This window comes from Aquila chrysaetos, chromosome 9 (assembly GCF_900496995.4).
Source record: "Aquila chrysaetos chrysaetos chromosome 9, bAquChr1.4, whole genome shotgun sequence".
Taxonomy (NCBI): domain Eukaryota; kingdom Metazoa; phylum Chordata; class Aves; order Accipitriformes; family Accipitridae; genus Aquila; species Aquila chrysaetos.
In genome coordinates, this window is record NC_044012.1 from 41923274 (window position 1) to 41937987 (window position 14714).

The 14714-nt window shown below is 54.9% G+C and overlaps 1 protein-coding gene across 2 annotated transcripts in view; it reads right to left on the minus strand.

The window, feature by feature from the left end:
* RBM19 (RNA binding motif protein 19) overlaps positions 1-14714 on the minus strand; it is a 71361-nt gene that overhangs the window by 9788 nt on the left and 46859 nt on the right. For both annotated transcript variants that reach the window (XM_030026066.2, XM_030026065.2), the window contains exons 23-24: positions 7733-7853; positions 123-236 (exon numbers count right to left, since the gene is read on the minus strand). In XM_030026066.2, coding sequence (XP_029881926.1) covers positions 145-236; positions 7733-7853 — 213 coding nt within the window. In that variant the 3' untranslated portion in view covers positions 123-144. The remainder of the gene's footprint in view (positions 1-122; positions 237-7732; positions 7854-14714) is intronic.

Consider the following 14714-nt stretch of genomic DNA (forward strand, 5'->3'; position numbering starts at 1 on the left):
GCTGAGCCTTTGCAATGCCACTTTCTTCTCCTCCTGGCACTGCCGACCCTGTGGCAGCCCAAGGCATTTTAACCTTTACGGCCAGCTGTGCCCTGCCACAGCCCCACCGCCCCACTACCCACCTCACCACACGGCAGGCGGCTGCTAGATGGCCTCGTCTTTGTTGCTCTCCTCCTCTTCCAGATGCTCCAGGATTTCATTCAAAACCTCCGATCGTTTTCTCTTCTTCGGGGAGTCTGTCCAGGCCCGGGTGGTAGCGAAGGGGATGCGGGAGAAGAAGAAAAGCAAAGATTACAACTCGGGTCCATGCATAACCGCTTCCAGCTCATCTCCTGCTACCTCCAGCCCCACTCATCCCCCTCCCGGGTGAAGCCCCTCAACCATCATCTAGTTCTCCTCACCAGCCAGACCCTGGCAGGGCACCGTGGCTGGAGGGGTGACTCCATACCTACCACCCGTGCTTTGGTTCACAGGCTTTGCTGGAAGCAAACGGCCCCAGCGTCCAAACAGGGCTCACTGGTGACGATGACCCTTCCCACTGACCCCAGTTCACCCATCCCCTGCCCAAAAGTGGCCGCACGACCAATCTAGACACCAGCCTTGGTTCAAGAAGGCTCTCGGCGGGACGCAGACCCACCAGCATCCTTGCTGAGACATGAGCCCAGCCTGCATCTCCCACCTGGGCTGGCAGTGGGTGAAGGCAAGAGGCTGGCTCTCCCCCGGCACCTGGGGCAACGACGTTCCTGCTTTGCTTCTCCTGCCCCACACCGACAGCACTGTCCCGTGACCCCCCCCCCCCCGGCATCATCACACTCCCGAAACTGCTGTGGGGCGCAGCGCCGCGCACGCATCCCTCTCCACGGATGCTACAGCCTGCGGGAGGGCGAGAAACACCCCCCCCGGGGCTGCCAGCACCCGAGCGAGCATCCCAACCCCGCACCACTGCCCGGTACCGGGGGTGACAAAGCCATTTGGTCCCTTTGCTGAGGCCGATGTCGGCATCGCTTCCTCTTCGCCGGGCAAGAAGCGCCCGCTCGGCAGGAGCTGTGGCACAGCCCCCTCTCCCCCCACTCGCTCCCCAGCCAGCGGCTCTCGCTTAGCGAGCAGCACATGGAGAACAGCTGTTTAAATCCTGCTTTCAGACATCAAAAGCCTCGCTGGGTTTCTCAAACAAACAAACATACCATAGGACTAAAGAAAAGGTGTAAAATAAATAAATGGAACAAGCTGTGCATTTTCTTTTAGTATTACAGCTGCTGCGGGAGATAAACAACAAGTAAATGTCACAAAACATCAATACAGAAGAAATTAACCTGACAAAAGCTCACATCCCCCCCCTCCGCCTCCCCCCCAACTCCCAACAATTTTGCATTTCTGGAGTTCCCATCTAATGATTTTATTTTTCAATTAATTCCTTGACAGAGTGCCAGAATCCGCCTCCCTCCCCACCGGGGGCTGCAGGGACAGGCAGGGGGACTGGGGTGCCAGCGGTCCCCACTCTCCTCCCAGCGCCCACCCCGCCGAGCCTGGGGGAGCCGAGGGGGGCTGCAAGGTGCCAACCCGGGACCCTCCAGCGGCTCTTCCCGGTTCAATCATCCAAAGGCACGAGGGACAACCCACCCCGGAGGAAGGTGCCAGCTCAGCGGTTCTCCCTCCCCTTTACTCTGCCCTCCTGGCTCCTGCTCGCCCGGCCAGCCTTGCGCTCAGGGCTCAAAAACGGCATCAAACACCATCTCGGCTCCCAAATCCGTAGCAGGGATGAGTTTGTCCCCCGACTGCCACCCCTTCCCCACCAGACCCCGCCATGCCCCACGCAGAGAGCCCACACAGAGGCGACGGCGGGGGTTGCGCGGCGGCGGGGGGGGGATGCTGGATGTGGGATGCTGGACGCGGGGTGCTGGGTGCTAAGGGAGCATCCCCAAGCAGTGCGGTGCGCCCAGAGGACCTGCCGGGGCACGGGCAGGGGGCTGGCAGGGCAAATGGCCCCCACCGCGTGCTCCAGATTCACCGGCTCAGCCACGGCACCGTTGGGGAGCGCTGGGAGCATCCCCCAACCCGCCTAACAAGGAGGAAAAGGGGAAAAAAAAAAGAAAAAACAACCCAGGAGGGTGGGGAAGCGAATTGGTTCGACTTCCGTTCTGCTGCTCCAAGCTGGTTAAGGTTTGCCCGCTAACGATCCCATTTGCTTCCTTTAAACAATAGCCAAAGCCGGCAGGGGTGGGCTGAGAGGGGGATTACCACGGGATTAGAACGTGGCAGGGTTGCGGATGCCACGCTAATCCTGCAGGGTTTTACTCTCCGGCTACGGCATGTGTTTGCATTAGTTACAGATGCTCTCTTAAAAAAAAAAAAAAAAAAAAAAAAAAATCTAAAAAAATAAAAAAGAAGAAAGGAGAAAAAAGGAAGCCCAAAAGGCTGGGAGGTGAGGGTGAGCACGGCAGGTCTGTAATGCAGCCGAGAGGTAAAAGGAACAGCTTGGGGTTCTGCGGCCAAGGGAGAAGCAACCTGGGAAAGGTGACGGGCACAGGGAAGACTCTTCCCACCCTGGCGGGGAGGGCACAAGGATCGGGTCCAGAGCGGAGCAAAACCTCCTGCAAACCCTCGGCTTCCAGCAAACACCGGTAAATAACCAGGGGCGAGCCACAGTGGGGCTCCGCTGCTTGACACCCACCCACAGCCCTCTGCTGAGACCAGGGGCCCCGCTGGAAACGCTCTCACAACTGAAATACAAGCCAGACCCCCTCCTCGTGCATCTCACTCGCCCGCCCCGCAGCCTCCGCATCCCCTCTTTCCACCCCATCCTTCCTATAAACCCCCCCCCCCCCCCCCCCCCCCAAGTCATTCCTTCCCCTTCCCGCGTCTCGCGCAAAATTCCCCATCTGTCAATTTAATTCTTTGATCGATGGGAAAGAGCAGGAAAAAAACGGCCCAGCACAGCTGGCTTCCCAAGTTAGCCCTGGCAGGATACCGCCAGCCCCGCTGGTGACGGCTGAGTGCAATGTTTGCGAAGCGCAGAGAACACAAGTCGATAGTAATTTAGCTGGATTGGGAGCAAGTACCTTCCCTGCACGGACTGCGAGCTCCCGGGAGAGAGGGAGCGCGCGCACGCTGAGGGTACGGCCGCCTCGCTCGCAAATCTTCCCCCCAGCGAGGCTTGCCGGGATGGAGTCGCAGCGGCAACCGTCGCCCCGTGCCAGGCGAGCGAGGGAAGAAAAGGGGGACGGAGATGTTCACAGACCTTTCGTGGGCCGCGGTCGCGGGATCGTGGGGATGCAGGAGGCGCGCGGGTCCGCACTGGGGCTCTGGATGCGACCCCGGACCGCTCCCTCCTACGCAGGGCACAGATCCAGATCTGCCCCTCGCCCCAGGGCTGGCAATTTAGCCGCAGGGTATTGGGAGCCCTTTGTCGCTGTTTTGGCGGAGCCAAAATATTCTCCCTGCTGGTTTCAAAGATGTCGGTGATCCTCGTTTTCCAAAGGGAGGATTCCCGCTCCCCAAATGAGGGCCGAGCCGCTGCTGGTGGCAGGGTTCATGCATCCCTCGCTGCCCTGATGCGTTTGCCACGACCCTGCTCCACATTATGGTCTGGATTAGAGGCCCCAAGGCCAACCGTTGGCCAACCTTTCCGTGGCTTCTCCTTACCACGTTACAGTAGGTAAGTCTCTTTATCCAGAGCAGCATCAAATCCTCCCCTGGCTGGAAAGCTCTCGGGCTTTCCAGCCACCTTGCAGCAGCAGGTCCCACGAATTAACAACACATAGTGCGGTGCAATTAAAACTCAAAGAAACGAGCAAAAAGACTTAAACCTCTCGCAGACTGTGCTCGGAGGCAGGAGAGCAAGCGCGAGGTGTAGTGCTGCAGTCCCAGCCATCAGGGCTGGGCTGCGGCTTCACTCCTGACAGCATTACTGAAACCATCTCTGGCAGCCAGTGACCACTTCTGGGGTCCTCACTTTCCCCTGGAACATTACAAAGACTCAGAACAAGCCATAAAGAATGACCTGAAAACTACACGAAATGGGAAGGAAGCCTATTCCATTTTATTGCATCTATTAGACCTATTGAAAAGATGGCTCAGAAGTGGCTTGATTGCCATGACAAACGCCTACACGGAGAAAAGATTTAGGAGACCAGACCTCTCTTTAACCTAACAAATAACAGCAGAGTGAGACCTGGGAACTAGAAGCCAAATCTCTATAAATGGTGTCTAGAAATAAGGTGCATAATTGTAGCAGAGAGAATTCAGTGGTAGGATGTGTCTCTCGCAGCCCAGGTCTAGACTGTACAAAGTATTTCCTTGCTAAGACAAAAATGACGGGGCTGACACTGGAGCCGCTGGGTGAGGAGTTTTGGCTGCTGCTACTCCAGACACCAGCCTGAAAGACCAAGGTGGCTCTTTCAAAGCTGGAGATGCAGAAATCTGCCGTGATGGAAGCAAGATGGAGCAGGATGAGCCCATTGCTCAAGCCAAACTCGCCAACGTACCCAGGGGAGCGCAGGTCACCGTGTTGTCCCACCGGACCTGGTTGATAACAACCCCCCAGGCCTTACGGCAATCTTCTCACCCTCTGTTAGCACTCTGCAGCCTCTCCTACACGCAGATCCACCACGTGCTAACTGTGGAAACATTTGTGCATCACTGTTGTGTCCACAGCAACCCAAAAACTGCATAAAAAAGAGGAAATGGAAGAAGAAAAGGAAGGAGCTTTTAAAAATACTTAAATTCCAATTGCATAAAACTTGGGAGAAATGCGTGTGAAAGCCCCGTGGTGTGGGCAGTCTCAGTCCTTTGTCCTCCTTTAACACTTTCACCTCTTCTGGTATGTGCGAAGTCCTTGGCACGCTCCCTGGCTGCTTTTATTTCTGTGCAATAACCAGGAAAAGGGCCAGGAGCAGCAGAGGCCACATGTTACCCTGTACTGATGGCACAGCACTGCCAACACGGCTTGATACAAACACACAGCGCCGCTACAGCAAGACCAGCCTCTCCAAACAGCATGAGTAGCTTGTGGTGTTGGAGGTCTCCAGGTCCAAAAGGATCACAGGAGACGTTCAGAGAAATAAAAAAAAAGAAAAAGACTCTCCCATGGGATGGCAATGCTCAACCCTGCCAAGAAATTTAGGGCAGGAAACAAGGAATAAGCTGAGTTGGATGGTGGGGTAAAACCCACCCCATCCACCACGCTGTGCCTTTTGAAGGCATCTGCCTCCACGTCCTGCTTCTCAGACACTGCTGGCTGGGCTTGGCTTGGGGAGCAACACAAGGACAGCAGCAGCAGCGGCTTTTGGCTTTTGGGAAAGAGCAGCTGAAGACACCAGGGACCTCGGTCTTGACTCTGTTTCCTGAGCCTCGACCACTCAAAATCATCTTTTCTCTCCCATTCCCAGCTCAGTCCCTTCCTACTTGGAGATAAGGAACCACATGGGCCTGACCGCTACAGCCTGCAAAGCTGTGGGAAGACCCTCACAAGTCAGCCGCACTGAGGTGGGAGAGGAAAACTCACAGGGACATCCACGAACAGCACACGGATGTCCCGAGATGCTCCGGCGCCTTGTGGGGAGAGGAGGAAAGTGGGGGGAAATGCGTATCGGCAGGAAAAAGCCAGCTTGGTTTCTGGTCGACAGAATCCAGTCTGCATCACCAGTGAAACGAGATGCGCGGTCTCAGCCTGGCTGTTTGGTAGGCTGAAGGCGTGGGGGGGATTCGAGGCAGGGCAGCGATGCTGTGCGTGCTCTGTCTCCTCTCCACCCTGGCTCCGCGTGGGAAAATCAGCTTGCAGCTACGCTGGGGAGGAAACATGAAGGAGCATCCCCACGGCAGCCGAAGGCAGGGTGGTAGCTGCAGCTTCTCCCTCTTTATCGCTATCACTATTGCTTTCTGCACACCCACAGCAAAAGGGACAGGGCGCAGCTCCCTCCCTTCCTCGGGGCCGCCGCGCATCACTGCCAGAAATCGCGCAGCAAGCCCGCCTTGAAATCAGGAGAGGGCACTTCCCCGAAGAAATAAAATCCCACCCGTGAAACTCCAGCCTGGCAGCGCAGTGCGGAGAGGCTGAGACCCGGTCCCAGGCACCAGGCAGCCCCAGGTGCCCGCTAGCGTGCCCCAGATGGGCTTTGTTACGGAGATCCGCTTCTGGCGGATCCCGCTCTGCCGCAGGATTAGCTACCAGCAGTTTTGCAGCGGAGGACGTGCGTGTGCACCACACGGGGCTGAAGTCACTGAATGTTATTTCTCTCCCCTCGAGACGGGCTGGAGCGCAGTGATGGCTGCTGCCTTCCATCGCATTTTCCGTCCCTAAAGATGGGGAGCGATAACCTTGCTCCTGTTTTTCAGCCAAGCCCCCTGGAGCCACCAGAGCTCCAAGGCAGCATCCCTCCTGGGACGTGAAAACGCTCTTCTGCCGCTCTCCCAGAGTCCCCACCTCGGTGAGGAAGACCCCGGACAAGCGGGCTGGAGCAAATGCAGACAGAAATTGGGAAGCAAGCTGAGCCTGGGGGAAACAGGGACGCGACAGAGCTCGCAGGCAGCAGCCAGCATCTGCTGCAAGTCTGCAGCTACCGTAAAGCCAAGACTATTTTTTCCCCCTAGACTGAGCGGAGTAGAAAGGGAGAAAGGAGATCCTCAATAGAAAATGGGGTGCATGAAACATCTCACCTGCTGCCTTCTCCACCCCGGGTGGAGACTCACATTACTGTGATCGAGCATGACGCGCCACCCCTCTAGCGCTGGGTTCTGGGTGGGCACATCCACCCCCAGCAGCGCCTGCCCTTCACGGCTGCCTCACGCATGCCCCCAGCAGCACAGCTCTACACCCAGGCTATTCCGTGCACCTCGACACCGCTGTGCTCCTTTTGGTCTCCTTTTTGGCACCGTGCTGGAGATGTGCCCATGGCTCCCAGCACATCCCCCTTCGCTCCACACCTCTCTGGTCATACCCACCCTCAGCCCTTCCACCACCAAACTGCAGCCTCCCCAGCCTGTATTAATCAGCACAATGCACACTATTTCATGAACGTGAGGCCAGGTCCCACTGGAGTCAGGCTCGCTAAATAAGCGAGGCTCGCTGCTCTTCCACCGCCGGGGACTGTGACGTGCAGCCCCAGAACCGCTTATGCCAACCCCCCGGGCGATGGGCACGTGCGTGATGGAGAGGGGAAGCTGGGAGGGGATGCAGGAGGAAGAGCATTGATCTCCAGCTTAGCCCACCAGCCCAGGGGAGCCCTTCCTACATAAATATTTGCCAAGCAATGCATTTGTGCCTGTCGATGGCTGTCAATAGGAGCCTGCAGTGCTGTTATCTGCGGAGCTGTCGTTCTCGGGAACCCGATCCAAACAGCCCTCTCCGCATCTCAACCGACGGCCAAATTATTTGTCCTTTTTAATCTGCGTGCTGCCTGCACAGAGCCCGTCCCCACCTACGGAGCGCCCTGGGGCGCAGGCGGACGGAGCAAAAGCATCGCAGCTGGCGGGTGGCATCGAGGCGCCTCGGCAGGGCCAGCACACGGAGAGTTAACCGGCTCACACGCAGGCAGAGAGCTGTCAGACAAAGCCGTGGCCTGGATGCCTCCTGCTTCCCCCTGCGCTTGCATTGTCAGGCTCCAGCATCTACCTGCCAGCTCCGGCAAAGCCGGCGGCGGCGGGGAAAGGGCCGGCATGGACTGGCAGCGTGTGCCAGATGGGACGGTGCCAGCCGGGGCTGTATGGACAGGCCAGAAGGATGCTGCTGCGTTACCGTGGAAATGGTCTGCCGTTTTCCGTCTCAGGGCCTCCACCGTCTCCTCCGTGTCTGCCCACTCCAAGACCAGCCTCCGGCCGTACAAATGCGTGCTGTGGCACAGGGCGTTGAACGCTTTCTGCAGAATTAAGAGAGAAAAAAATAATAAGGGATAAAATAAAAACCGGCTCACACGAGGAAAAGACGTCTCTCCCCCTGCCCTGAATCTAAAAGGCCACCGGAGAACACCCTACTTTGAGCGCTTTGCTCTGATGGGGCAGGATCCATCTCCATCAGTGGCTTTGACTTGATCATTTATCTTCTACATACTTGCAGCAGAGCAAATACCCATCGCCATTCCTGGAGGCTGCTGCTGCTCGCCAGGGAGCAGGCTGAAATCCAGCACAGCAAGCAGCTCAAGGTTGGCTGCAGCCTTGCATCACCCTGGGAACACACCTGAGCCGGGAAAGGCTGTCGAGACTCGGGGCAGCACTAGCCGGGTCAACTCTAAACCAGGGCCCTCACGGGCAGCACAGCAGCGCTGGGTTAGGACGGGCAGAGCATCCTCGCGCCTCTCCAGCCACCCTGCTCTCTCCGCTGGCGCGCAGTAAAGCACAGCTCAAATGCGAGTAGAGAGATTGCTTTCTGCTCGGGGACAACGAGTCTGAAGAAGCACGAACTCAGCGGGGAAAGCCGCCTTCCTCTCGCCAACCGTTCGGTGATGTTGGCCATGGTGACGGCAAACGTGGCAGAGCCAGAAGCCAATGCAGAAGTCCTCTCCTCTTTTTGCCTATCGTGGTTTGCTATGTTATAGAAATCCAGAAGTTTCCTCATTGTTAGATCCTGCTTAATAACATCCGTACAGCTATAATCTCTTGCTGATGTCGAATACGTGCGTGCCAGCCACCACAGTGGCTCAGCCGGCTTTCTATGACTGTAGGCAACCAGCAGAGGCATTCAGGAAAACAGCGAAAAGGAGAGAAAGTAGAGAAAAGGAGCCCCAAATGCTCTTTTAAAAAACCCAGCTAAGGCTGGGAATAAGTCAGGTTGTAAGCTCTGCAAACTCACACCCTTGGAACAAATACAGCAGCTATAGGATCACAGAAACACATCCCACCGTCCAACAGGGACGTGTCTGCCCATCTGGAGGCCCCCAAACCAGCACCAAAGCTGTCCCGGAGAAGCCCAGACTTCTCCTCTGAGCCGTTTGCTAAACAGCAATTTTGAACCGCTGTGGTTGTCCCCAAATGTCACACGGCTCTTCCTGCAAGAGGCTGTGGCTGCCCACGACCACTCCTGACTAAGCCGCCAGGTTACAAAACGCAAAAAACCTCCCCGTTCCCAGTGACCAACACTCAGTAACCTGGGTTTTCCCCTCCTTCCGACTCCCTTTCGCTCATATAATTCTCATACGTTACAAAAAAGAGAAACGAGGAGCACCAGCTCCACCTGCTCCACAGCGTCGCTGAGATTCCCCACCTTCGCCAGCTCCGCGGGGACCGACCCCGGCAGGGCGGCATGCCTCCTTTTTGAGGGGTGCCTTCCCCTCCGAAGGGCTGCAAGCCTGGCTGGTGTTTTTGCAGCTACAGCTGTTTTTATTTGCCGCTGCTGTTGTTTTAAGGGCCTATTTTCACTTGGAATGGTATCCAATTAGCAGAGCAATGTGTTGGCTTAAATAAACACTCGGGGGGAGGTGGCAGTAGGGAGTTGTGATGGCTGTTTACGTTGGCACAAAGAGCCATTTCCAAAGCCTGGCAAACAACTGCAGCTCTAATCGCCAGGTCTCATTTGTTAATTTATACTTTTTCATTTCTCACTTCCCGCGGCACGAGGAAGAGGAAGGTTGGAAGACAGTATACGGCCCCGGCAACCTCGCTGCGCTCTGCAGCGGGTCACGGAGGAGGGCAGACCACGCCGAACGTGCCCACCGCCACGGTGCAACGCGTGGTGGTGCTCGGTGGGCTCTCACCGTCCGAGCCACTTGCTCTGCCACGTCCTCCTCGTTGCAGGCTTGCTTCTGTCCCCCGCCAAGCACACGCAGCCGCTCAGCCCAGTCCAGGATGAGGCCATCCTCTAGTTTTGCGGGCAGCACCGGGAAAGGTCGTGGGAGCAAGAGGGAAGGCAGATGCTGCCATCAAGTTGCATTACGTGAAAGAAACCCACTGGGAGAGACGCATCTGCCAGCAGCCCGGTGACATTGGCCCTTCCCAGCCAGGCGCGCTCCCAAAATGAGCTGGTTCGCACCCAGGATAAAGCAAAGCTGGGGATGCCAGGGGGAGATCGCGGGGACCCCTTCGGCTCACCACTGCTCCAGTCCGCGCGGGAAAGGGCGTGCTGGGACCAGTACTCCCCACAGCCCCGTCTTCCAGATGGGCTCCCGGAGCTGGGGCTGCAGAAGGGAAGCCACGCGCCTCAGGTGAAAAACACGTGAATGTCAATTCCTTTGGAAACGAGCTAAAAAATAAACCTTAGCTCTTCATTGCTCTGAGAGGAATTGAGACTTTTTCAGGGGAAAAAAAGAGAAACCACCGATGATTTAAAAGACAAAGGGATGAAGGGGAGAAATGCCATCCCCATACATCCGCATTGCTGGAAATCTTCCAGCGGGAGGAGGAAATTTGCCACTGCTGCTATTCCAAATGAAAAGATTGATAGGGAAAAAAAAATATTTTAATTACATGAGAAATATGAAATGAGGACAAGCAGGCTGACTTTCAAAGAAAGTGGGGCTGGAGGCAGGAGCTATTCTTGGGGTACAGCTCCTCCACCCGAGTGTCTGCCTTCCCAGGACACCTCCTCTGAAGACCAAAGCATCAAATGGCCAGAGGTTTGTTTAGTTGTATCCAAACTAGGGATAAAGACAGGTGTGGTGTCCACCTATCCGAGAGAAAAGACCTCTAATTACCACGGCTTCGCATCATCCTACACCTACATCATCCTACAGAAAAGGGGAACCTCCACCACATGAGGCTCGGTATCCTTAAATGCCAAAAAAGGATTTCATTAAAGCTGCTGCATTTGGTAATACACCCACTGCCAGGTAGCACCGAAAGCTGAAGAGCCCTGGCAAACCTTCTCGCAGGTCTCTTTTGCTCTCCAAATGCTTTAGGGGTTGCATGAAAACCCTACGGCCCTCTCGCCCTAGAAAACAGGATGCAAGCATGCTTAAAAATGTCATTTCTGAACCCTCCCGGGTATGATTTTGCAGAGTTTGGTTCAAGTTTAACGTCACGGCTCAGTGCGGCAGGATTTCGTCGCTAGCTCTGAGTACAGCTTGGGCAGGGCTAGAGCCCAGGTGGTGGATGGAGAGGTGAACAGGGCAGGGAAAAGCAGAGAAAGGAAGGGAGAGAGGCTGGAACAGCAGCTTAAAAATGTTTGTGGGATTCAGTAAGGGAATTTCAAAATTAAGAGGTGGCCGATAAACTCACGTGAAGCCTGGGCTGCCGGGACAAGACAGACACTGCTTTGGAGCAAAGCCTGCTGCGCCGGAGCGTTGGAAAGGCAGAGATCAAGAGACCGGACCATCGCGTCTGTCACCCCCGAGTGCTACGGCTCCGTCCCTAAATACTGTATTAATTTGGAGGACAGTGCTGCTCTGCCTATAGATTCCCCCTTGCCCTATTAAATACTCAAGCCGAAGAGCCTCCGGGCTGGAGTCATTAGAGGGACAAAGGGTCAACAACATTAGGAGATTGATAAATTTCCCTTCCTCGCAAGAACCGGTCCCAACTGAGGATGCTCTCTGCGATGCCAGCTGCACACAAGGATTTTTCCTTCCCTGTGCGTGCATTTTTAAAGGGTTGACTGTCTTTCCCGAATGGGCAATTTCTATTTGGAGACCAGATGTATTTTTATATCAACAGGGGAGAAAAGTGGAAACTCGGCTTCCAGTTAATAGTTCAAAAATAAAAACAATTCCGCAACAGTTCTGCACAGGGAACATCACGAAACGTGTCAAACAGTTAATGCTTCCTTAACCGGAGTTAATTTGTTATTGCCAGCGGATCAAAGTTCCCCTTCTCATCCCTAACTTCCATGCGCTCCCAGCTAGTGGTCAGCTGGCACTGGAGATTTAAAACTAAAGGCTTGATCAGCAGGCATACAAACCCTCTTTGTGAATATTACTTTGTCCCTCCTGTTGCTGTCTTTGACGTGGGTTCCTCCCAATCTCCTGGCTTCACGCACGTGCGTGCTGTGATCTGCTAAACGCTCGCGACATAGAAGGGAGAGGGCTGCTAATTTCATCTGACGGTGGTGTAACACTCCCAGTCGAGGGCCATCCATCACCCTGGGAGCCGTCAAACTACGCAAGAGACAGCCCCGGCTGCAGACACCACCGTGGGAAAGCCAGGCGTGAGACTGGGGCTCTGAAGGACGAGCAGATGATGGGGAGAAGATGCCACTACCAGCAGCATCCCGTGCCCTGCCTGGACGTCACCTCCCCTGCAGGCAAAGCGACCCGCTGCCTGATGAGTGCGGCTCAGGCGCTCACCCCTCCCGCGACAGCACCTTTCGGCAGGACTGGCTCCCCTTGAGCGGGCGGCAGAGCATCGGGGGAGGCCAAGGGGACGAAACGCAGCCCGACGGGACAGGTCTGCAGGCACGGCATCGGGGAGCTCAGAGGGGGAGCCCCACAACTCTGTCCTGCCTTTGGAAAATCTCCATACGCACTCCCACAGCAGCCGTGACTGCTCAGAGAAAAAGACAAACACAGGAGGTCACAGGCTTTAAATGCCCAACAAAGCCACCCTAACTATTCTCTTACAAAACCATCCTGTTTTATAAGATGCTTATAAGCGATTTCCAGATTACCACTCTGAGCAAAAATGTCATTGACAGTCACAGCTATTCAGCTCAGAGGTCTTCAGGCCCACTCCCCTCCTCTCTCATTTCACTTAGCAATAAACTCTAAGCAATTATGTCTGTGTTTACAATATTCAGGATCCTATTCATCAATACACAGCGCATCCTCTTCCAGACAGCCAATGGAGTGTACTTGATGTGCCACTTGTGAGACAATTAAATCCCTCAAAGAGATGAGGGTGGAAAAAAAAAAAAAAAACGAAGAAGAAGGAAGAAGAGCTGCTTTGCTGGAAAAGAAGAAAGCGCTCTTCCACAGGGCAGCTTTCTCCCTGCACGCTTGCCTCCCATGGCCTTTGCGAGCTTTGGCAGCAGTGCCCCAAGTAAACGCCCTGCCCAGCTCTCTCCCCTCCAGCTGGCTGCCAGCGTCCACCAGTGATAGACGGGTTTCCTACCGCTGAGATCTCTATTTGTCCAGTGCAGCTGGAATTAGCCGCCAGGTCCCCGAGGGGCTGAAGAGGGATGGAAGGCAGACCCTGAGCCTGCGCCCTATTTCCTCCAGAAACCAAGCAGAAAAGCGGGTGCTCTCTCATTCACCCCCAAACCAGCGGCTGAGCAACAGTCAAGAACCAGCCAGGTCCCTGTATGCACCTTTCCATCAAATGCTTGAAGTTTCCTTAGGAAAAGATTAATTCAAAAACCAGGAACGAAGCCTGAACAACTCTGGTGTGAAGCAGAGGTTAAAGCAAAGCTGCCCAGAGCTGGGGTTTGAGCAGAGCCGCAGGTGCAGCTCACCACGCAGGGAAAGGAACCACGCTCCTGGGGGGCTCGCTGCACCCCACGCTGCCCAGCGAGCTGACTCCCAAAGCCAGGACGAACGCCGAGCGGAAGGGAGTTTGAATTAGGATCAATACCGGACTAACAAAGAAACTCTATGTACTGTGTTATATGAGAGGTCAGACTGGAACGGATGATCTAATAGTCCCTTGTGATCCCGGATCAATGAATCCTGTCTAAAAACATAAACATGGGCTATGCTGGCTCCCCCCTCCTCTCTCCTCCATCTCTGCTCACAGTCTTGAAAATCTGGAGTCTCGGGGAGCCAGTGGAGCCGCGTGATCCCCTCACTTCAGCAATAACATCCCTCGGCTTGTGCCCACAACCATTCCTCTTCCGGATACTGTGCAAATTGCCAGCAGCGGGGACAAAACCCACACTGCTCCGGCGCTGGGAGTGCCCACGCAGCAGCTTACAGCGGGGCCGAGGACCCTCTTCTGCCCAGCGCATGGGAGATCACGCCTGGTCCAGCCTGCTCCTGAACCTCCGACAAAGGGTGGGAGCAGAATACTATCGGACAGGCTACGATCTCCTTGTTATTTCTGCAAATATGGAACTTAAACGTATAGGAAAGCTTTAAAAAAAAATAATAGACTAGAGCATTTTGAACAGCAATCTACCCCAGCTTAAAATGCTATGGAATATTTTGCAGCATAAAGTGCGTACAGATTGCAAAACCATCAAGATACTGGAACGACGGGTTCTGCCATTTTTTGGTTAAAGCAAAATGTGCTTTCAACTTGTAGGCTTCAGGAGCTCAGTTCTTGGTGCTGAGAAAAGCATTTCCCAGACACCGCTGCCTGCCGCTGACATTTTCCATATTGCTGTCAAACAGCCAGCGCAGACCACTCTGAGAAAGCATCCTTGGCCAACCCAGCACAACTAGGTCCCCTCTTTGCACCAAGACAATGACTGTATTACAGAACTTGATCTTTGGTCTTGTGTTCAGCAAGGCAAAGCAGACACAGCCCTTTGTCTCTGCTTGCCCATCCTTTTGACCAATTTGCAACTACTGCTCTTCTGTTATGCTTACTATCTGAAAAACACCAGGGTAAGGCTGCTCACAGGGGGGTCTCAAAACACACGGGGGAACTGATGAACATGGGCCTTGTGGAGTTTACAAATCGGTGAACAGCCACAATATCCAAAACTCCCCTAAAACCAAGGCAGTGGCGGAGATGGGACACGTACTCAGGTTTCCTGATGTGTTAACGTTGGGTCAGAACCATCCCTTCTCACCTTGCTTGTGACAAACCTGAAAAATAAGCCCCTGTCCTTCTACATTACGTGGATTTTTAGCCATTTTATCAGTTGCACCAAACTTACGCCCATTACAGCTTAGGTTGCAGCTTCTGTCGTGTAA